Raw genomic sequence first — 22658 nt, forward strand, 5'->3', positions numbered from 1 at the left:
CAGTTATGACACCTTATGGAGGCTGTATTCCAGGAGAAATTTAACGAAGGTAGTGGTATGTTGGAAGTGGAGGGAGGAAGAGAGCCACTAGCCAGAGCCCAGGTATTTGCCCTGGCTCCTCTCATCCTCAGTTTTACATCGTGACCAAATGTCTCATCGCTGCCAGAATGAGGCCCTAAGAAAGCTAGTTTCTAAGTGAGTCCGGAGTAAGGTAGGCTTAGCGTCATTTTTCTGACACTTTCAGAGCCGTGAAATTCTGCAGGGTCCAACAAGGTGTCGCAGCTCTGGCAGAGAGACACCACCACTTAAACCGCCCTTCTGCGACTTTCTAAAGCCTAAAAAGATCTTTAAAGAACACCATACGTACATGCGCTTCACCTCTCTGGAAAGGAGACAGGCTTGTGTTGGTCACTTTGGGAGGAGATCTGTATTCTGTGGAATACACGGGCGAGCAAGCCAGCGGGAGGCAGGTCTGGACGCCTTGCTCCTTCCTAGGGCCTGGACCTTGCTGAAGGATGGTCCTTCTTAATCCCAGTGCTTCCCCCAAACTACCATTTTGCAGTCTTTATTGTGGGTTTAGGAATTGTGATACCACAGAGGCCAAACATTCAGAAATCATTACACTCCCTTAATTTTTTTTTTTTTTTTTCCCAAACAAATGCATTTAGGGTAAATACCCTCTGGCTTGTAAGCTCTAAAATACATTTGGGCAATTTCCCATATTTTTCTCTCTAATCACAAAAGCAAAATGCTTACTGTAATTTTTTTTCTTATACAGTGACATGGTTCCTGGGGCTGGGGACTCCGTGAGAGTGCAAAATACGAAAAATAGCCTATATCTAGTGACACGTGTCCTCAGTTTTGGCCGGAGCAGAGACAAAGCAGCAACACTTGCATGTACCAGACAAGAGGAGTGTTAGATTACATTTGGAAGCTTCTGTGGACATTGAATTACTGGAAGAGAAATGATTCTAGTGATTATTTATCAGAGGATCAGCAGAAACGGCAGCTCGGACCTGAGGTGATAAAAAAAGACAAGGCTGGGAAGAGATAACTCTTCTGTGCATTCTGTATTACATTTCAGCATTGAAAGTTATATAAAGTGGAAATACATTTTTTTTAGCAGAAAACCTGACCAGTTATGTTATCCTCTGTATCGCAAGGAAAAACTAGTCTATTTCAATTGTTTCTATATATTTGAGTTATGAAAAGTTATAAGTAAAGATGATAGAAACACGTTTGAAACAGAAGTATGGACATGATTCAATGGTTAACTTATTTCCTAAATGAATGAGAAAGGAAACAGGTTGCTGCAAGCTTCTACTCTCACTTCCTTATGAGAGAAGACATAGAGGCTGTCTGAGAAAGAACGGGGCCATTGTGCGTGCTCGTCTCGGGCAATCATGGGTAACTGGGTAGAGAATGAAGGACTGTCCATCTTCGTTGTTGTAAGTACAATTTTTATTGTGATTTAAGTCTGGTAAAAAGTTCTACAGAAAGCTGTACTAAGCAGTTCTCCCTATGTCAGTGAACGATGCATATGATTATGCTGAAACTAGGGCAGCGAGTGCAGTGAAATGCTTCAAGAGAATAATTTTTAAGGAGCTCTGTCTGGTATCTCAATTGCTGTAGGCTTCATTGTCAACTGAGAAATGATCATATGTTAACTTTCATTTGCTTTGTTAGAAATATTTAAGTGTCTGGGGTTTTTGGATGCAACAGTGACGTAAGGAAAACAAATAACATTACATCTCACTTAACTATGTGTGCTTCAATAGAGAAAGCAATTACAAAAACCACCCTTTCTTGCACTTTTATAAACAAAAGTGGGTGTAACTGAAAGCACAGTGTCTTGATGGTATAAAATTTGTATTAGAGTCAGATTCCAGAATTTAGAGAAGAGATTCATGAATCCTTCATTAAGACACCTAGTATTTGAATTGAGTTTGAATGCAGCTTGACTAGAGTGGCTGTGAAAGTAGATTAAATTGATTCTCAGCAAGATTTTAAAGTACTGAAAATCCCAGTCACATTTAAAAGTGCTAAAGGGTAAATTAGGGCAGTGCTCCTTGGAGAAAACTTAGACAGAAGTTAGTATTTCAGTGTTTTCTTTTTTTTCACTTCACAGTGTGATACAACAGGTATAGAATTTATATATATATATATATATATATATATATATAAACATATACAACACCAAAATGTAGTACTAGTTAAGGTATTGTTGCCAAGTGTGGTTAGTAGAGGTAAATACTGAGAGGAAGAAAAAGAAGACATAGACCTTATGTATTTGTGGTGACTGAAATGTGAACACCTTTATTCAAAAAGGTATTTCTGATGCTATGAACCATCCATACTTATATATTATATTGTAGATGTGTAGCTCCAGTTTAGGAACATAACCCTGGCACTTCAGTGCTTTGAAAAGGAGTAACTGTGTTTGCTGACACCTTCAGTGACTTGAGGAAGTTGAAATTGCCAAGAGGTGAATTCTGGCATTTGTTGTTTTTTTTTTCCACCAGAACTGAAATATTAGAAGAATTAAGTAAGAGGCCCATACTTTGTTCAAATAAGGAATTTGTTTTTAGAGTCTGAAAGCTGTAACAAGGTCTGCTAATAGGGAAGGAAATCAACAAAGTCACTGATAAAGAAACCAGCTAAAAGGACAATTCGCTGAAGCCTTACCGAAGTGTTCTGCATTGTCCTGTACAGTTCTACTGCACACTGACTAGGTACAGGGCTGTCCAATGCTTGACAGAAACAGGACAGCCACAATTTCTATTGATTTGTCCCCACAAAACAGAAACATGACAGCCTAAACCCCAGCCAATGCTGCCTTCACTGGTCCTAGCTAAAGAGCACAGACGGCTTCTAACTCTGCAACTCAACCCAAGCTGCCAGAGGTGCCACAGTGTTTTTCAAAGGGTCCGTGTTCCCTGTGGGTCAACACCAAGAAGAACTGTGAGACACCATCAAGGATCATGCCAAATGTCTTGGTCTTCTGGGCATGCTGTCAGGCTAGCATACGTGGGAGTGGCACACTCTCACTTTAAATACGTATCCTAAGCATTTAATCCTGAGATGAGCTTAGTTTTTTAATGAGGATTTGGGGATTTCCCATATACTGCCTTACCCAGATGGAAATCCCTTCATTTCCCTGTATTTATGCCACAAGGGTAAGACGTTTTCAAGCTCTAAACTGACCCCAAGTTTTTTACAGTGTCAGCTGGGCCAAAGAACTAGCAAAAAGTATGGGTTAGGAGGAGTGAGGGACTGTAATGTCGCAATTTCTGAGGGTGCACTGCTACAGGTTGGTTTCACTATGGGATGTGAAATCAGCCAACCACCTCTAGAAGAGCAAACGGCCAGATTCGCTATGATCTCTGTGGCCAGAGGAGCTTGTACCTGCCTTAGATAGCTTTGAGAAGGGCTAATAACCTCTTTTCCAAAAGAAACCTGCAGAGTAGGATGTGCAAGTCTGAGACAATACTTTACCACAGCTATGAAGAAGCCCAGTTTTGGGTACTCTAAACACTACCAAAGTGCCTGTGTTGAATATTTCCTGCAGGCTGATTTCAAACCTTTAGAGTCTCCTACTCAATAGAAAACATTAGGCCTTAGGTGTAATTTAGGCCATCTATATTTAGATCTCAAGCTTCTTTGGCCTTTGGCCTGGCTCCTAAGTCTTCCTCTTACATAGGTTAATATGTCTGAGGAACTGCCATTTGGAAGAGTCCCTAACCTTTAATGATGTTTGGAGATTCAACCAGACTCGCAGACTTAGCTAGACACCTGTAATATGATGGTCTTTATATAATCATGTCTAAACCCCTTGAGCTATGCAAAAGTTTCAGCTACCCATTGCTGTATTTTGGTTTAAAGCCACTCCTGTACTCCTGTGTGCATACATCAGAGCCCACTTCCACCAGAAAAATTTCTATCACCCCTGCTGAACCCTTCATACCCTGCAGTATGCCTCTCTGTGCAAACAGGAGCACAATTAACTAATCGACCATTATCTGAACTGTGTAAATTCAGACATATGATTTCTAACAACAAACTGTAAAGTTTCCTGTTCATTTCTCTTTCAGCTTGTGTGGCTGGGCTTAAATGTCTTCCTCTTTTGGTGGTACTACCTTGCATATGATATCCCACCAAAATTCTTCTACACCAGAATACTCCTTGGCGTAAGTACAAAACATGTATTACCTTGGCATAGACTGAGCACATAGCATTTTTTGCCTAGTTTTATTTGATTGAAACAGGATCAAGTGGCTGGAGCAGCAGGTTCCCGCAGGAGTTAAAAGTCACATGCAAACAGATAACAGAATGCAGGTAGATGTCCAGTCCTTCTGAATAGAAAGCTGGTAAGCAAAATAGAGAGATCCCATTCTAAAAATGTTTTCAGGTAACTATTATGCTCCTGGTAATTAAAGTAAATGTGCATTGTGGCTGCTTTATTAAGCAAAAGATGAATAAAATATTGCTGCTTAACTATTGTGCAATCATTTCCGCATGCAATTATTTTTCACAGCTTGAATAGTCTACAAAGCTATTAGCTCTGAAAAGTAATCATCATTCACATATTCATCAAGCGTGTGAATAGTTGTCAAGTAGTCAAGTGATCCTGGACCCTGGGCTATTCAATATAACCCAATGGTTAATGCAGCATTATGTATCCTACTACAAACTTGCTTCCAAAGGTACCACAGGTCATGACCAATTGACAGAGAAAATTAATTTGTTCACATATTTTAAAAGCCTGATCACAGACATAAAAGTCAGTCTAAGCTTCAAATTACAGAACACAGCACTTTGTAAAAGGTTTGCAAAGCCATGGTTTAATGCAACAAAGCATGAAATCCCTTTCTGCATACAGCTCAGATCTATGGATCAAATTCTGCCCTTTGCAATCATGCTGCAGTTGCCTTTGAAGTCACAGAGACCTGTGCTTGGATAACTAGAGCTCAGTGTAACCCCAAGTAACTAACTGTGATTTGAAACCTGAAAGGGTCCCAAACGATGCAAGGAGAGTAAACATTACCTTTTCCTTCCCTTCATTGTGTTTGGATTAATATGGTCATTATTCCCTCCTTTCAAACAGTATTTGTTCAAAAAGCTGAAATCATTCAGGATGTGAAAAGCAACATTAAAGGAACATATTCCTAAAAGATGAGGCAACAAATTTCCCTAGACTCCCTTTGCTGACAACAGAGAACATAAAACCGCTTCCCTCATAAGCTGTTCCTTCTGTCCACCATAACCTCCCAGCCAACTGAAACCACAGGAGCAAGACTTTGCGACAGAAAATTCTACTAATGGCTTAGACTTGCATCTGTGCTTGGCCATTGATTGTCAGACATGACAGGCAGGTTTTCGTACAACCATATTACTTCAAAACTGGAAGTAGAAGGTGTCTGTCTGGAGGAATGTGTTTTGCCTGCATATGAGTCTCTGACTTGGCCAGAGCATGACTACTCTGAAATGTGAACATCGTTAATTAACTCTAGATCTCACACTCATGAAAAGTTGTGATATAATACATAAATGGAATCTGTGCCTGTCCACGTCCTGGATAACGTCTTAGGTAATGCACTTAATAACAGCATCTCTTCAATTACAGCGTGCTTTGGCACTGGCAAGGGCCCCTGCAGCTTGTCTGAATTTCAACTGCATGCTGATTCTGCTGCCAGTATGTCGAAACTTGCTCTCCTTCCTCAGAGGATCAAGTGCGGTAAGATGAAGAAAGAATTTCAAAATTTATGAAAGATAATAAGCCAAGCAGCCTTGCAAATATACCAAGCAATTCCATCCAAGTTCCCCAAATATACCGTACTTTGGGGATGTCCTCTTTTAAGAAGTAGATAAATGTCGAGTTTTGCTATGAGCAAGACTGAGGTCTGTATGCCAATGGTCTGTCTAGAGCTCTGTTGAGAGGTTTAGCCTTGAATTAGCCTCCTTCGAGTCTTCCCTTTTCTCTTGCCTCCTGGGCATCATGCTGCCCTGGATGAAAAGTCCCTCTTCTGTCTGGCAGCAGCTGTGGGTGGTGCTTACACACATTTGCCCTGTTCATCACCGATGCAACACCCATTTATAGAGGAAGGTATTAGCCCATGTCTTCTGTCTTTGCATGTCCAGTTCTTAAAGTAAATGTAGTCCTTCACAGACTTTCAGCATGGGACTTTTTTCAGCTGGTTCATAAATTACATTCTTTCTTGTCTGAGCAGCATTTCCATCTCAGGATGAAAGAGTTCACAGGCCATTTGACCATTTCTAGCTCCCAAATGCAAATGTTATATACAGCACTGAGGAACCACCACTAAGAAAGGGACGACTGATTCTAAGTGACAGCTGGAGAGGCCTCCTGTGATAGTACTGACTGTATCACACTGCTGAAATCTAGATCTCTGGCTATTACAGCAGAAATAATGCAGACAATGCATGCCATGGTGCAGTGAAAAAGCAATATTCTCCTCAACATCGTGAACTGTCCTTCCAAATATATAATGATTCCTCCTTTCTCTCTAGCCTCTTTAATATACACATGGTCAACAAAAGTAGTTCACAGGAGTTGGTTTTCATCTGTAAATCTAGCACAAATTCTTTCATGCAAATGAGATGGCCTGTGGGGGCTGAAAAAGCCGAGCAAAAGAGGAAGCAATAAAATAGATGCAGTGTTTCAACAGTCCTTCATTGGGGAAGAGAGTGGGATCCAAAGTAATGAGAACATAATCAGAGGCAGCACAGGCTGTACCAGCATCTAGTACATATATCCTGATAGTCAGTGTGGCTGAATAAATGAGACCTGTCTGCCACATTAAGCTCCTAAATTACATTTAGGAGTAAGGCCAGTGCCCTGGCCTTTTTAAGGCATAACACTTAGGAATATGAAGTTGGAACCACACAGACCAGGCTCTCAGTCTTGTGCTATACCCCTTCAGATGCTGGGATGCTACAGAAGCAGACAGCCGTACCCGCCATGTACAAAGGAAAAAGAATAGTAAGTAAACCTGTAGGGTTAAAGCTGTTCTTCCCCTGCCCTGAGAAAGATCAGCTCGTATCTGCCAAAACGTAGAGCTGACTCCCCAGGCTGCAGAAGTCAATAATGAATGTAAATTTAGTAAGAATTAATGTTGCCATTGGATGAATGCAACTGGAAAATATCAATGAGCTCTTGATCATACAAGGCCTTCATAAAGTCTGAAATAGATTCCACAGCGGTCGAGCTGAAAGCAGGTTGGGCAAACGTCTTCTGAGGTCAGAGCAATGAAAGAGCTGAAGACACTTCTGGAGATGGTACTGGAAGGCTAAAAACTGATTCCAAGGAATCAGAGAACTGTATTCCAGCTGGGACTTTATGCTACTTGTCCTGAATTGCGCATCTCCTATCATCTATCACTTGACTTTTCTAACCAGGATCCCGACAAAGCTGTCCCTCTTATCTTAGTATTCAAGCTACAGAGTAAGTCCTTCTGCCTCGGGCACTGGGATACAGTCTCACTCAGGCTACACCCAGTCTGCAAGTGAGAACCGTGCAGAGATCTACAGCTCCATTTCTGCTGCCTGCCTGCAGCTCGCTCTCTTGCTAATGGTGCTGTACGAGGAAGCGAAGGGCTCTGAGGGGGAGCGGGGGGGGGGGGCATAAAACAGGGCTGTTAGATGGAGTTTGTTCAACTTCAGCTGCTTTTTGCAATTAAAAAAATACTTGTGCTTGTTCTGCTGTTGTCTCTAATTAGCTATGCTCTGCAAGTAACACCTGTGAGGATGTCTTAGGAAAAATCAGGATTTAAAAATGTCACATAACTTACTGAAAAGTTAGTGACCTTTCCAATGGCAATGTCATTGGGGTTAAGTAGAGGGCAGAATTGTTCAACCCCACTGTTCAATAGGAATGTGCTGGCAACTCTTGCCCTTTACCTCCTGCCACCCAGAAATCATATGCTACAAAGTTATTTGTTATTAATTGAAAGAACAGCTGTATTGTCTTTGCATGCCCTTTATTGCTGTATTCATCGCTGTTGTTAATGAGCCTCACTACTGAATCTAGCTACAGCGTTTTGCCATTGCTTGGCCTTCTGCTTCTTAAACAGAAAGTTCAAGGCAGTCAAGCCAAGTTGCCACTTCCTCACTATGCTACAGTTTATTCTACAATCTTTTTTAATTATGTCTCAAGACACATGATACAGAGAAGGCCAAATTTCTCCTGGTTGTTGTTATAGTCTACTGAGGTCATTGCAATAGCCCCAGAGTGTTAGACTTTGCCCTTTAATCAGTGTCACAGCTGGAGAATAACCAAAGGAGAGAATTGTTCCCTGCTCATCTATTTTATCTGTACAGTTAATACGCATGGGATATTTAGAAACTTACTGGTATGGAAGAGTAAGGCCACTGCTGGTATATCTCCACTAAGCAAAGAACAAATCAGAAATTAAATTGTTCTGGTGTTTCATCATCCCCTCTTCTGTTTCACTCCTGGATGGTTGGGATGATCAGCCCACCCTATTAGCTGGGACGATACATTACCTTACCCTGCCATCTACAAAGTTACTGTCCGGCACACAGCTGGGAGAATATTTTGGTCTCTCTTAATTTGTTGTGTGAAACATCTACATGGTTCTTATGAGGAAATGTTTGTGTTAGTTTGCATGGTGTTTTCTTCCCTTTGCCAGTCAGCAAAAGCAATATAAAGATACAATACGGATAATCATGCTTTCCACTGTGTGGAGACAGCAGGAAAACTCCCACTGATTGCAGCACAATTTAAATGGGGCCTGTTAGGAACCTGTCATCATTCTTAATGAAAATATCATTCTGTTTTTCTTAAGAACCAACATCTTCAGTTTGTATCGGCAGAGATTTTTTTCTTTCTGTTTCTTTTCGGGTAACTCCAGCAACAAGTTGTAAGTGAATGCCTGGCAAGTACAGCCAGTATTCTGGGGAGGGAATCACTTCATATTACCGAGCATAACAGACTAGTACATTTGGGGTGGGAGCTCCCTGAGACAGTTATACCCAAATTTTACAGTCCATTTCTACAGTGTGAACCACAACAGGATCCTGATGCTAGGTGGCAACTTGAGACTCTACCAAGGCAGCCACCCTGCCACGGCAGACTGTGATCCCTCCTTCTGTTTAGAATGTGTAATTTCACTCAGATAAGATACATACTTTTGTCATACTGGATGTTAAGTTTTTTCTCATTATCAAATACTTCATTTCAATGGTACATGTTAAAACATAATCTGTTATTCCTGTATTCTGAAGTATGGGGGGAAATGTTTTTTGTCTATATTTAGGAATTCCAGATTTTTACTAGCAATGCCACCAATTGTTGTGCTCAGGGCCTCTCTTTTTGCTCCTGCATTTAAATAAGTATGCAGAGACGTCACAAATAGTATTAAAATACTTTTTTTCTTCAAACCCAAAGTGTTGCTCTACCCGCGTCAGACGACAGCTGGACAGGAACCTCACCTTTCACAAAATGGTGGCATGGATGATCGCCCTTCATACTGGTTGGTATTCAAATGTTTCTTTGTTTATTGCTTTCTCGTGCATTTTGCACAGAATCCGGGTGGGATTCAAGTACTTAAGGATATGGGCAGAGACCTGATTTCATTAACCTAAAGGAGTCAGCATGTTCTAAGGCTTAAATCAGTTTCCAAATACTATTCTGCAACTGGCAGAGAGCAAAAGATAAATAAGAACGAATACTTTTCTCTTGAACTGCCAGCACCATTTATGCCACTGGTTAATAAAGGGTGTTTGGCGATGCCCTGAGAACCAGATACCCTGGCTTTAATTCTTGTTTAGACTTACTTCTTAGCTGGCATGTCTGAAACAATTAATAGAAATGATGGAGGAAAAGGGTATAAAAAGCTTGGACATGGAAATGTTTTCATCTTTTATCTCTCATTTCCTAAACTAAGGGGTTTATATCTTTTTTTTTTATCAAATTTGTCACTTCTCAATGCAAGTACCTTACAAATCATATATCCTAGAACAGTCTTAATATCAGTAGATTACTTGAGCTGAGCAGGTTCCCTTTCTGAGCTGTGGCTGAAATCTCATCACCACTTCATAGAAAAGGAGTGGGACAATGCAGTTAATTAATGTAAGGCCACAGAGGAGGTCTGCAGCAGAGATGGATTGTTTGGGGGTGTTAGATCTGTACCCATCAGGCCCTGTTTTGAAGGTGAATAAGTATTTGGTGATACAAAAGGGGAAAAATTTTGCGAAGTGTTGTACGGCTTACCCCTGCAATAATGTGTAGTGGAAATAGTGTGAAGCACCTCAGCTGTACTGGGTTTGTGGGACACGTCCAGCTCAGCGAGAACATTATCAGTGATTATTAGCTATACAGCAGAGCAAAGCAGTGCTAGCAAATGTGACACCAAAGAGATCCAGATTCACTTCTTGGCTCTTCTACAGAATTTCTGGATGATCCTGACAAATAATTTAAGCCATCTCATGCTTCAGTTTCCCAGGCATAAAATTAGGGTACTGCTCTTCCACTTGAATTGCTGAAAGCTGGAAACTTCTTCCCTTTACTTCTTTCCTTCCCCCACTCAAAAAGACATAAACTTCAGATGGTAAAGCTTTAATGGTAAAGCGTGTCGGTGATCTGAAATTGTGACGAAGAGGGTGAGAGTGGCAAAGGTCTTAAACTGCAGCTGCCAAATGTTACAAAGTTTAAAATGATAGCCAAACCCACTGAGTACCTTTATTGTGCTTAACCCTGATTATTTCTTTCCTGTCACTCCTAGCAATTCACACCATCGCACACTTATTCAATGTAGAATGGAGTGTGCAAGCCCGTGTTGAAGAGAAAGGAACTCTGGCAGCTGTGCTTTCTAGCCTTGGTGATAACCCAAATGAAAGCTATATCAACTTTTTTAGAAAAACTATTGGGGTAAGTGACATCAGGCTGTGAAGAATCAGTATTACACTTGGTTAGATGACCACATAAAACAATCTGAGCAGAGTGCCTATTTCTGGTGTGCACAGTCTGGGTTTGGACCATCTTGCAGCAAAACTCTGCACAATTCATTCTTCTATATTTGTGAGCAATATTGTTGCTGAATTTTGGTAGTATAAACTTTTTCACCTCAGGATTTCAAAGTAGTTTTAAAACATGACATAAAAACAAATACCCTGCAAAAAAGTCTTCTGACTAAGGTAGATGTGGCATACAGAGAGGCACACTGATATCAAGGCAAAAGTTTTGAACGTGGGCTCCTTAACTCTGGTTAAAAAAACACCAAAACAACACCAAAATAAGGAACTTCCCCATTCCTCAGAAGCGCTGAGCATCCGATCTCTGTATGAGTTATGAGACCCACAGCTGCACAATGCCACTGAAAAGGAGCACTTTCATTTACCTCCCTAAATATGGATGTAACAACAGAGCTGTGCAGAAGTGTTCACTTTCCCCAGGCCCGTACTGCTGAGCAGTGGCAGAGTGAGAAACAGTGTTTGGTGTGTGAATTGGTGGAAAACCCTTTCTACTTCCACTTACTTTAGTACAAGTAAATCTGAAGTGCAACAACAGCGGAGTGGGATTGGGGCATTGTTGGCATGCAAAGTCAAGGAAGGTGACTTAAAACCTACAACAAGGTACAGGATTTGTCGAGTGGGACGACCGATGGTTCAGCTGGCTCTGCTTTGATGCAACCCCTTCCTTAGACCAACGTGTGCAATTCTTTCACAGAATCCTGTGGGGGGCCTGTATGTGGCTTTCACGTATTTGGCTGGTCTCACTGGTGTTATCATCACACTGGCCCTCATACTAATCATCACGTCATCCACCAAAACCATCCGAAGGTCGTATTTTGAAGTCTTTTGGTACACCCACCATCTCTTTGTCATCTTCTTCATTGGCCTTGTCATCCATGGTGCTGGGTGAGTATTCGCACTTATCACACAATACACGATAACTACTGTATCATAATGTAAAGCCCTCTACACATCTAAGTATAGGGACTTAGGTCACTAAGCAGCAGTTATTTTTTATGGTAATGATGGGCCAACAGAGGCTCTGAGAGCCAAGAGGCTCTCACTGATACATGCAACAAGCTATTCATAGGCATGAGGCTTTATGGGACTTGCATACTTAAGCTCACTCAACTTCTTCTGGTATTTTAACGGGAAAGCTCTTTTCTAAGGTTCCTGTTTCTAATTGTTAATTTATCTTTCTCTCCTAAAAGGAATTGCATCCCACACATGCATGTAAGAATGACATAGGGCCCAGGATTTTGTTGGGTAAATGAAAACTATAATAACACAGACTTATCTTTCAGACTTGGATGAACTTTTAATATCAGCAACATTTGAGAATAGATTTTTAGCTGTTGCAGCTCAAATAAAGGCAACTGTAAGTTTTGTAACTTCCAAATGCCAAACATCTTTTTCCACTGTTGGCTCATTCCATACCTTCTTCTGAAATAGCTGAAAAGCCTAATGAAACAACTTCAGCACTACGCAAACACAATTTTAGCACTTAGAAAAATGAAATTTAGTTCCATTTTATAAAACCACAAAATTGATGCATAAAGAAAAAAAAGGGCTAAATTATCCAAGCCACATTTCATAGTTCATAATTATACTGTATTGTCCATTTTAAAGGAAATTCTAGGTGCACTAGAAAGTGTGCTTTAAAAATGCCCAGCAAAAATGACTATTCAAAAACACTTCCTCTCAGTCCAGTAGTGCTAGAAAAAAGACAGAAATGAGACTACAACAGGAAGAACAAAAATAGAAGGCAGATAAGAATCACCACCAGCATATTTGTCCATTCCAACTTCCAAAAAAAGGAGAAGGTTTGAGTAAAACCTGTTGAAGGAAAAGAACAAGTGGTTCATGTTTTCTGCGGCAAATATTGTATAGTTACTGGCAAAAGGTCCAAATTTGCCAGTAGTTATGACACAATGCTATCAGAGAGCAAGCGTTGCTCTTCCTAGAAGTCAGTGAGGAGCATATATTTCATAAAAGTTGACTTTTTATTTACTTGGATATTCAGTATACTTCCACCATTTTAATTGCACTGTACTGAAAAGACAAGAGTTTAGGCAGCAGTGGGGTTGAACTTGGTTGTCAGAGAAGTTCAGCTATCCTTTGGAAGGAGATAAACACAGGAATATTATTATTTGTAGAGGGAAGGATGATATCTGGGTGTGAACTCAGTGGCCTCGCTTATTTGGCCTTAAAGGCAAGAATGACATCTTGAGTTTAGAGAAAATATTAATACATTGAAAAATATTGGACAGGCTTTTTGCACTCAAGGAAGGCATCTTAGGTGGATGTTATGGAGCAAATATGGCCTGACAGTCTCAAAGTAACAGAGAGAGGCATAGATGTCAGTTTATCTCAGGAGACAGAAGGCTGTGCGTCAAATATACATATATATACGTACATATATGTATATACTGAAAACTGAACCAGAGATAATAGAATCAAAGGGGCAGATTCTTGTCCATTACAAGCTGTTACAGCACTTTTGCAGCACTGATGTTTTTTGTGCATGAGCTATGTGTCACAGACAGATGTCCTGAACTTCCCATGACCGTAAACGTAAAGAGAGAGTACAGAGATGCAGATTAACCTGCTTTGGAAGCTAAAGTAACACTTTCAGCCGAAAAAGAAGTAATTATAAGGCTATACTACTGAAAGCTTAATTGCAGTACTCAAGGAGCATCTACACTGAGTAATAAGGGAAAATAAGTGGTTTCCTTCTCTTGTGCAGGGTACCAGCATTGTCAAACCTTGAATGGAGCATAGGGCAAGGCAAAAACCCTCAGGCCCACTTTCCCTTAAGCAATGGGGTGAGAAGTGGCAGGAAACGGGCTCCTCCTGTTCCCGTAACTCATCCCAGCGGGGCAGCTCAGCTGAACCCGCTGTCACTGGTGGGGAAGTAAACTGCAACTGGTGATGTTCCTGCAAACTGCAACTCGTGATGCTCCTGGGACAGTGTCATTCCTTCCCTTTATTTTTCAGGCAGGATGTTAATCAAACCTTTAATGAGGAAGAGGTTCATTAGTAATATTTATGAGCAATGCAATCATTTAACTTTCAAGACTGTGAACAGGCTAGGCATACATATGACTTTGATACCATGGTTTTTTGAAACATCATAAACACAGTCTAGTTAATGGAAACTGAGCTAGAAAAGCAGAAAGAGAAGTCGTGGGAAGAAGATATCAATCGAATCATGTTGGCAGATAACTGATCAGAATCAGACCGTTTCTAGGGAAAGGCAGCAAATCTCAATCTGAATTTCTCTACTATGACCCTCGGCCTAATAATTGCCATCATTTTGGGGATTCTCACTTACCCCTGAGGTTGACAGAACTCCAGACAGAGGCAAGAAATAGTGAACAAGGTCAAAATATATTTTTCCCCCTCAAAACTGAAACTGTCTTTCAGCACTAGCTCCGCCACTGGAAATATAGCTGAACTGGAGCAATCAGGCTTCTCTATAATACAACAAAAAACAACAACACAACCCCCTAACCAAGCAAGAATATAGAGGCCAGATCATCAGCTGACGCAAGCTGGTATAGCTGGCATAGCTGCTTTGCGTCAGAAGCATTTGTGTTCATTCACACCAACTGAACAGCTACTCCACAGCTTTAGAGGGAGAGGAAGGGTCAAAGGAAGGATGTATGTTGGAAAGGGCTCTCCAAGTTTCTAAGATAAACAACAGAAATAATTTCTGTACCTGTCCCTAGGAAATTGATTACTTTGCCCACTCCAGATTTTGTTTTCACTGAATTAAAAAGTAGGGTAACTCTGAAAAGAATGAAGCTTTCCTATTGTGACCATATCCTGGAAATGGTAATGGACATACTTCTCAGTTCTTCACCTAATCTTGTAGTCAGTATTTTCCCCCACAAACTTTTCTCCCCATTTTTATCACTTTAATAGCAATTCTGTGGGTTGATTAGAGCAGTAAAGCTGTATCAAAGCTGTAGCACTGCAGAAGTCCACAACTGTACATAAATAGAGTAGTACATAAATGGAATAACAATAAGGGACAGATACCTTCATTTTCATTTCATTGCCTTAATGATTTTTATTTTTTTCCAGGCGTATTGTACGGGGCCAGACAGCTGCGAGTCTGGATGAACATAATCCAGAGATTTGCTACAAGAACTTCACTCACTGGGGGAAGAAGGGGGCTTGCCCAATTCCCCAGTTTTCAGGGAATCCTCCTATGGTAAGAACAGTTGTCTTCAGTGTAAATCCAATTTACAATGTTTACGCTGTACTCTTTTTGCTAAATAACACATGCATTTGCTGTCAAAAAGCAGCTATGTAACCCCCAGTGCTCTTCAGTGGCAGCTTTCTCTACATAAAGCAATAGATTTTTAAACAATGGACTAAAAGCAGAAATGGACTACAGACAGACAGACAACCCACTTCCACTGTGCCATAAAATGAGCACAATTAACAGGCAAAGCAATGAGAAAATAGTACCTGAGAACTGTTTACCCAAAATGTATTTTGTGGCTTGTGGGGATTTCTAGAAAGTGCTATAATCCACATAATAAATCACTTCACATTATTAATGGACTAATGATAATTAAAAGAAAATTAATGCCTCTGGAAATGTGACATTGAAACTTCAGGGTTTAGTGACTAACTGGGCTGGTTGTTCATTCACATCTCAGACTGATCTGTTAACAGAAACTACATCTTTTCCTGCAGTAATACAGACCTGAGTCAATAATACATTCAGAGCTTTACTCCACATTTCACTTAGTTACCTTAATTTTTAGACAAATATCACTCTTTGCTGTCACTCTAGTAGCAACGAAAAAGCTAGCTGCAACCCTCAACAGAGAAAGAAATTCCCTGTCTGACCAGAAGTAATTTTGAAGGTGACATATCTCTTAAAGGTTCCCTAATCTAGATTACCTGAATTTCACATCTGCTTGTAGCATTTCCAGGACTTGATTTAATCTAAGCTGCCATCTTCATCATCCGGCTTCTCATTTTATTCTGCTTACAGACATGGAAGTGGGTAGTAGGTCCCATGTTTTTGTACCTGTGTGAGAGGTTGGTGCGGTTTTGGAGGTCACAGCAGAAGGTTGTTATCACAAAGGTATGTGTTGACGTTACATTTAACACCAGGCAAAACATTATCCATTTTTCCAAATGGTGCAGCAAAGCTAGTGGCTCCTACGCAGCAGACAATGTTATCAGTGAAAGGAATGTTCCGGCTGCTATCGTGGTGTTAACGTCTAACTTCTAAATGCAGCCTGCCTCTAAAAGAGAGCAAGAAGAGGAAGGTAGCTAAGGCACAGGACTGACTCTTAGGAAAGAAAAATTAATTTTCTTTGTATTGAATGAAAAATTCCACAATGTGGAAATTCCACAGCCTTAAGAATAATTTAAGATACCAAATCTTTGCTTTCAAAACTACCCATATGTTTAGGAATTCTGATTCTTCAGCAGAACAAATGACTCTTGAAAAGGAGAGTTAGGGGGTGCCTATTTTGTGCGGCCAAACCTAAGGTTGAGCTTCCATTCCACATGGTGTGTTGCAGAGATATTAATGTTGGTTCTGAAGGTCTGACAGACAAATTAGCATGGCAGTAAGCTCAAACATATAAAATCTACCCTGGCCTTTCCCAGTGTAATTTCCTCACATGGCACCGTGCTGCATCTTGTGGACGTACCCTGTTCAAATCATAGCAGGGCTTGGGGGATGACATTAGATGTCTCTACTGTGCTCTGGCACGATGCTGACATGTAGGAAGGCTCCTATATGCTAGTGTGCTTTTTGGTAATTTTACCAAAATATCTCTGAGCCTTTTCTACAGCATATGTCTATGGCACCTGCTTAGTGCCCTATTGGCAGATAATTAGCCACTATTTTTAATACCTACATAAATAGATAGAGAAACTTGATTCTCCCTCTTGCATATCTCTTCTGAAAAATGAAAATAACCTTGGCAGACAACTTTAGGATTAAAAAAATCATAGTGACAGAAATATTAGCCTTGCTTCTAGAATATTGCTTCTATTTATTCTTGGCTAAAGACAGGCAGAACGCAAATGCCCATATTATAGGTCCCACCCAGCTATAACACGAAAACATCAGTTTCTGGTGGTACTATCTATTCAATTCCCCATCTGTATGACAGCCCTATATTTTTGTCCCTATATATACAGTCAGATCCATTAACACTGTGGTCTGTGCCACTGTGTTTGGTGCATCTGGAATTAACAATGTGCATACATAGATCTGGTGATGTGTTACAAGATATGCCAGTCTGACCTGTCCCTTTTGGAGTGACTGCAAGCATGGTGTGAAAAAGTACTTCAACCAAAAACTGAGCATCTTTTGCAGTCTTTCATCTGGCTGTCAGGTGCTGTTCCTCACTCCCAGTTCTGCTGGGAACAAAGTTTCACCTGCTTTCCTTGCTCTCATAGCAAAGGATGATGTTAGTGATGGAGGATGTAGTTACATCCAGTGAACAGTGAAGACACCTTTTTCTTTTCCCTTTTTTCCCCTTATCTCTCTCACTGTAGGTGGTCATTCATCCCTTCAAGACAATTGAGCTCCAGATGATGAAGAAGGGCTTCAAGATGGAGGTCGGGCAATACATTTTTGTCAAATGTCCAGCAGTGTCTAAACTGGAATGGCATCCATTTACATTAACCTCTGCTCCAGAAGAGGATTACTTCAGCATTCACATCCGTATTGTAGGAGACTGGACAGAGGGCTTGTTCAATGCTTGCGGATGTGATAAGCAAGAATTCCAGGAGGCATGGAAGTTGCCCAAGTACGTACAAAGAGTCTCCAACCTTTACCAACCTTGGTAAAGTCGACCAACACCTACAATAGCTTCAATTTTGCTCAACCAGTTTGGTGGCACCTGTGATATAATCCTTAACTACTTCCATCATGGATGTGGGCCTTAAATGGCTCTTTACAGTTTCTTCCTATCAACCCTACCTCTTCTTTTGCTGACTAGTATTCAGCCCAAATGTGCATGGTAGCAGAAAAACACCTTACCTTTTTATTGTTGTTTTAAATGGTGCTAATAAATATTCACTATTGATTTATTAAGTGTACTTTCAATTTCAGAATAGCTGTGGATGGCCCCTTTGGAACAGCGAGCGAGGATGTATTCAGTTATGAAACTGTTATGCTTGTTGGAGCTGGAATAGGGGTCACCCCCTTTGCATCTGTACTCAAGTCTGTCTGGTACAAATACTGCCACGATTCGACCAACCTAAAACTCAAGAAGGTACGTGTCGTCTTTCCCAGAACCCATGTAATTGTTCAAGGGCCGACAGCCCAAATCAAAACAGGCCCAGCAAAGGCGATCTGGCTTCAGACGTGTGTGAGTCCTACGAGAAGAGTCCAGTTACCTCACAAGACTAGCAGGCAAGGAAGCAGGAGGGTCAAAAGCAAAAACATAATAAAAGGAGAAATAGCCTGTGAGCAAAATGACACATGCAAATCCTGACTGTGGCCTTGGGGACTTCCATGTGCAGTGGAGATGCTGTTCAATCTGCATGAGAAACATAAAGTCCAAGGCACTAATACAGCCTATGCAAATGTTGCATTCCTTCCCTAAACACAGAGAAAGAACAACTTTACGTCAGTGGAAGAGCACTGCTACCATCCTCCTCTCCCCTCCTGCCCCTGGAAACTCCCTGGGCAGAGGTGCATGGTCACACTCTGCAGTTATGGTCATATTCACAGAACAGAACTGGTTTTGTTACCTGCTTTAATTTACCTTGCCTGCCAGCAGACAGGGAGATAGAGTCTACCTCTAAATCATTAATTTATGTCCTAACAAACTGTTTTACAAGGATGTAAGTGGGGAAACATCATGAACTAATAATGTAACCTGCTGGTGGAAGAGAAATAGAAAGATGTTTCCTTGTTCTTGCAGTCACTCATTCTGCTTCACAACCCTCCCAGCGTCAAAACTCCTAAATACCCTTGATACCAGCCTACCCATCTACCGAAGTGGTCAGGGCAATTTCTACAAGAGCTCTACAATCCTCATTCTGCCAGCAGACATAAACCAGAAACCATAAGTGCCTATGTCCCCTGACAGCTCACTCTTGTCTCTTCCAGATTTATTTTTACTGGCTTTGCAGGGACACTCATGCTTTTGAATGGTTTGCTGACCTCTTGCAGTCTCTGGAGGCTCAAATGCAGGAGAGGAATAACGCAGACTTTCTCAGCTATAACATCTACCTTACAGGCTGGGATGAATCTCAGGTAACAGCACAGAGGAAAACATCACTTCCATATGCACTGAGGCTGATGTTATCAAGTCTGTTATGTTTTGATAAATGTTCAAATGGTCTTTATCTTGGGCCTCCATCTGGCTCTCAGAAGTTTCACATGCAGACAGGTATTACCCATCAGAAGTTATATGGGATCAGCTGCTAATGTGCATTCTCAATTCCTTTCTGGTTTACTCTGGTTGTGCACTCTGGGAAGCAGTCTTTCCTCACAGCAGCAACCTCAGGTGACCATGCAAGTCTCTCTAAGACAGCTAATACTGCTTAAAGCATAATTAATGGCATTTGGGACTGAAGAAGCTAATGCACAAAGTTTGAGCGATGGCAGCGTATTTGTTTCAGGACTCTTGTGAGTTCTCTATCTGGTCCCATGCATGGAGGTTGCTGTGGGGATACAAAGGAGCAGCTCTTCCATGAGCCACTTGCGAATGCGTGATTGAGTCAGGAAAGGTGCTCACTCTGTTACTTTTAGGGATGGTTTATTTTACTTACAACTCAGCATTGTAAAATTCACCATGTGCCTAAAGTGCTGTAGCTCAGCTAGACAGACAGGGAGGGGTAGGAGCAAGGTAGGAAGTTACCACACATGCAATGGAAAAAAAAAAAACCAAAACCAAAACAGGAAGGAAAGAAGAAAAGTCACACAATTTTTCCTTGGGAATAAAGTTACCTGTAACTTTTTTCTCATCTAAAAGTGCTGCAGAACTCTGCAAGGCCTGAACTTATGCCCTTAACCACATCTTCTCCTCCTGGCTTTACTTAGCTTAGCTGGTCTAGGTGAAAGTAACACAGGGAGGGTGAACAAGACCTCCTCATATGGATCAAAGCTTCCAGAGATCAAACTGGGAGAACTTCATTAAGGTCAAGGGAGTTGTATTATTGTACCTGAAGTGAAAGTTTTAATTCATAGCTTTATTTTACAGTTCTTAGACTAAATCAGTTCATTGCAAAAGAAATGTAATTAATTGCTGTGTTCAGTGCTTCAGAGCTTTAACTCTTGAGATCGCCCAGTCTGCGGAAAAGGAGGAGATGATAGACACTGATAGTCAGGACTTTACCAATGTTAGCTTTCCTTGCTAAACACCATAAATTCCATATTCTCAGTTTGGAAATAATTCAGTGTATATTGATATTATTTTTTTTTAACAGGACATAATGCTGCTATATCTAACTCTGTCTTTACGCTATCCTTTCTGTTTCATTTCCCATAGGCCACTCACTTCGTAATGCATCATGAAGAAGAGAAAGATGTGATTACAGGCCTTAAACAGAAAACCTTGTATGGAAGACCTAACTGGGAAAATGAGTTCAAAACTATTGCGGGGAAGCATCCTGGGTAAACCTGTACAAATCAATAGTGTCTCTGGACCTCCTCTAACTAAATGCCATAATAGCACAATCTTGTTCTTTTGGCTGATAAAGCTAGAGGAGCATTTTTTTTCTAACAATCTCCAGGTATTTTCTATTCTTGTTTCAGCCGTGGACAGGATCTATGGTCTTGACCAAATTGTTTTAACCTACAATTTTAAAAAAAATCATCCCTTTTTGGTGAGGTACTTCATGGAGTGTCTAATTACTAGCAGAAGTTTCAGAAAAAACATACCCCATCATTCCAGCTCAAGTAGATAGGAATATCAGATGACATCTAAATACCTCCAAAAATACTTTCTACCTCAAAAAACAAAACCTGAATATGGATGACTTTTAGCTGAGCACCCAAAATTAGTAGGGAAAAAAACAGAAGAGTTCCTTTCAAGAATTTGTGCCATAAGCTCTTTGAAGCTCTATTTCCTTGATTCCACTGAGGTCAATAAACCTGTTTCCACTGACTTCTCCTGAGCTGAGATTTAGCTCACCATTTGTTTTAGAAGCAGCAGTAAGTGCCTTGCAAGTTTTAAGGGGTTATAAGTTTTAGGGATAGACATCCCGTTCTACTTTAGTTCCTGTAACTGAGAAAAAAACTTGCACCTACAGAACGTAAGATTGATTTACATGAAGAACATCCAACTGTTCCATACCTAGCTCCTGACCATATTTTCATTTTCTTAACAGCTCCAGAATAGGTGTTTTTCTCTGTGGACCCGAGGGCCTAGCTGACACACTCAACAAGCAGAGCATCAGCAACTCAGAAGCTGACCCGCGAGGAGTACACTTCATTTTTAACAAGGAAAATTTCTAACTTCCAAGCATGTGGGAGTCGTTCAATACAAAGTCTAAAGACTGGATCTCTTTCTCTGTTTGGAGTCTGGGAAGGACAGCCCAGCTTCTAATCTCAGCTACACTAACACAAATCCCTTTGCTGCTTGGGAATTATTTTGGCTCTGTGGTAGAGTAAAAGAGTCAAGTTTTACCTTAGGGAAGTTTGCACTGCCCTCTGCGTCCTGGCAATTTAGTAGAAATCTATTTTCTTTGTCTGTGTGAGGATATTTCCCCTCAATTAACTGCCTTTATCCTCCTATTATTCATAATGACTGCTGAAGGGTCTAGGCAGCCATATGCATTTGGGAGACAATTCACGCTGATGAAGCTTAATGCTATTAAACAATAAAGCGTTCTAGCATAATGCTTGCTATTAGGAGACAGTTTATCCTGGCTCCAGCCAGTCCCTGGAACTAGGGGGATTTGGGGAAGGGAAGGGTGACTGGGAAAGATTGTTCCTTGCAAGAGGAAATCTCCTTTGCACACCAGCATCTTTCAGGCTTCCGAATACAAGCCTAAACATCTTGTCCAAGAGATAACGCAGGCAGCTGAAAAGCAGCCGTTCCTCTTAAGGAAAGCAGACAACTGGAAAGGAACCACCTGGATTTCTGAGTCGCACCCCCACCCCAGCTGTGGGGGGATGACGAGGACAGAGTCAAACCAAGTCCCACACCCGGCACGTGAGCCATCGCTTGGCTGCTTCGAACGCTCTCGGTTTCACATCTTCAAATTCACGGTACAGGGATCCAGACAAGAAGAGATTTTGTGTTTTCAAGACTGCCATTTCTGATTTTCAAGGCTGAAGAAACTTGTTGCTAAATGATTTAATAGGTATTTTCTGAAGCATTCTTCAATGCATACAGTGCTTTTGGCCCTACTGTTCCTCTTTGATAGTGAACCAGCTTTGAGAAAGCAATGATCATGTGGGCAGTAGCTGGAATAGCTATGAATAAAGTTTCTGATGTGTATAAGACACCCATACACAGCACAGTACTTCTGTATGTACAGTACAGGTAACAGATTCTTAAAAAAAAAAAAGGAACCAAAACTTTTAATACCAGCAGCAGATAAAAAAAGCATTAAAACCAGCAGCACAGAAAAAATGAAAAAAGAAGTGCAAAAAGCCTTGAAAAAGCCACAGTTTAGTATACCATGGGTCTCCTGTTCAACTCAGTCACCTGCTTAGTGAC

At 40.9% G+C, this 22658-nt stretch overlaps 1 protein-coding gene across 1 annotated transcript; it reads left to right on the forward strand.

Annotated features, from left to right (window-relative positions):
* The first annotated feature begins 1379 nt into the window (after positions 1–1379).
* Positions 1380–21852, forward strand: LOC104834176 (cytochrome b-245 heavy chain). The gene is made up of 13 exons (XM_010571338.1): positions 1380–1448; positions 4092–4187; positions 5624–5734; positions 9428–9512; positions 10764–10909; positions 11708–11898; positions 15082–15211; positions 16007–16099; positions 17533–17786; positions 18092–18254; positions 19097–19243; positions 20481–20605; positions 21322–21852. Exons 1-13 carry the CDS (start codon positions 1404–1406, stop codon positions 21446–21448), a joined length of 1713 nt encoding a protein of 570 aa, XP_010569640.1. The 5' UTR covers positions 1380–1403; the 3' UTR covers positions 21449–21852.
* Positions 21853–22658: the final 806 nt, after the last annotated feature.

Source organism: Haliaeetus leucocephalus, unplaced genomic scaffold, assembly GCF_000737465.1.
Source record: "Haliaeetus leucocephalus isolate CR32 unplaced genomic scaffold, Haliaeetus_leucocephalus-4.0 Scaffold317, whole genome shotgun sequence".
Taxonomy (NCBI): domain Eukaryota; kingdom Metazoa; phylum Chordata; class Aves; order Accipitriformes; family Accipitridae; genus Haliaeetus; species Haliaeetus leucocephalus.

Coding starts and splice junctions, on each gene's coding strand:
- LOC104834176 (XM_010571338.1), top strand. CDS start 1,404: ATGGGTAACTGGGTAGAGAATGAAGGACTGTCCATCTTCGTTGTT. Junction 9,513..10,763: donor GATGATCGCCCTTCATACTG/GTTGGTATTCAA, acceptor TGTCACTCCTAG/CAATTCACACCATCGCACAC. Junction 11,899..15,081: donor CTTGTCATCCATGGTGCTGG/GTGAGTATTCGC, acceptor ATTTTTTTCCAG/GCGTATTGTACGGGGCCAGA.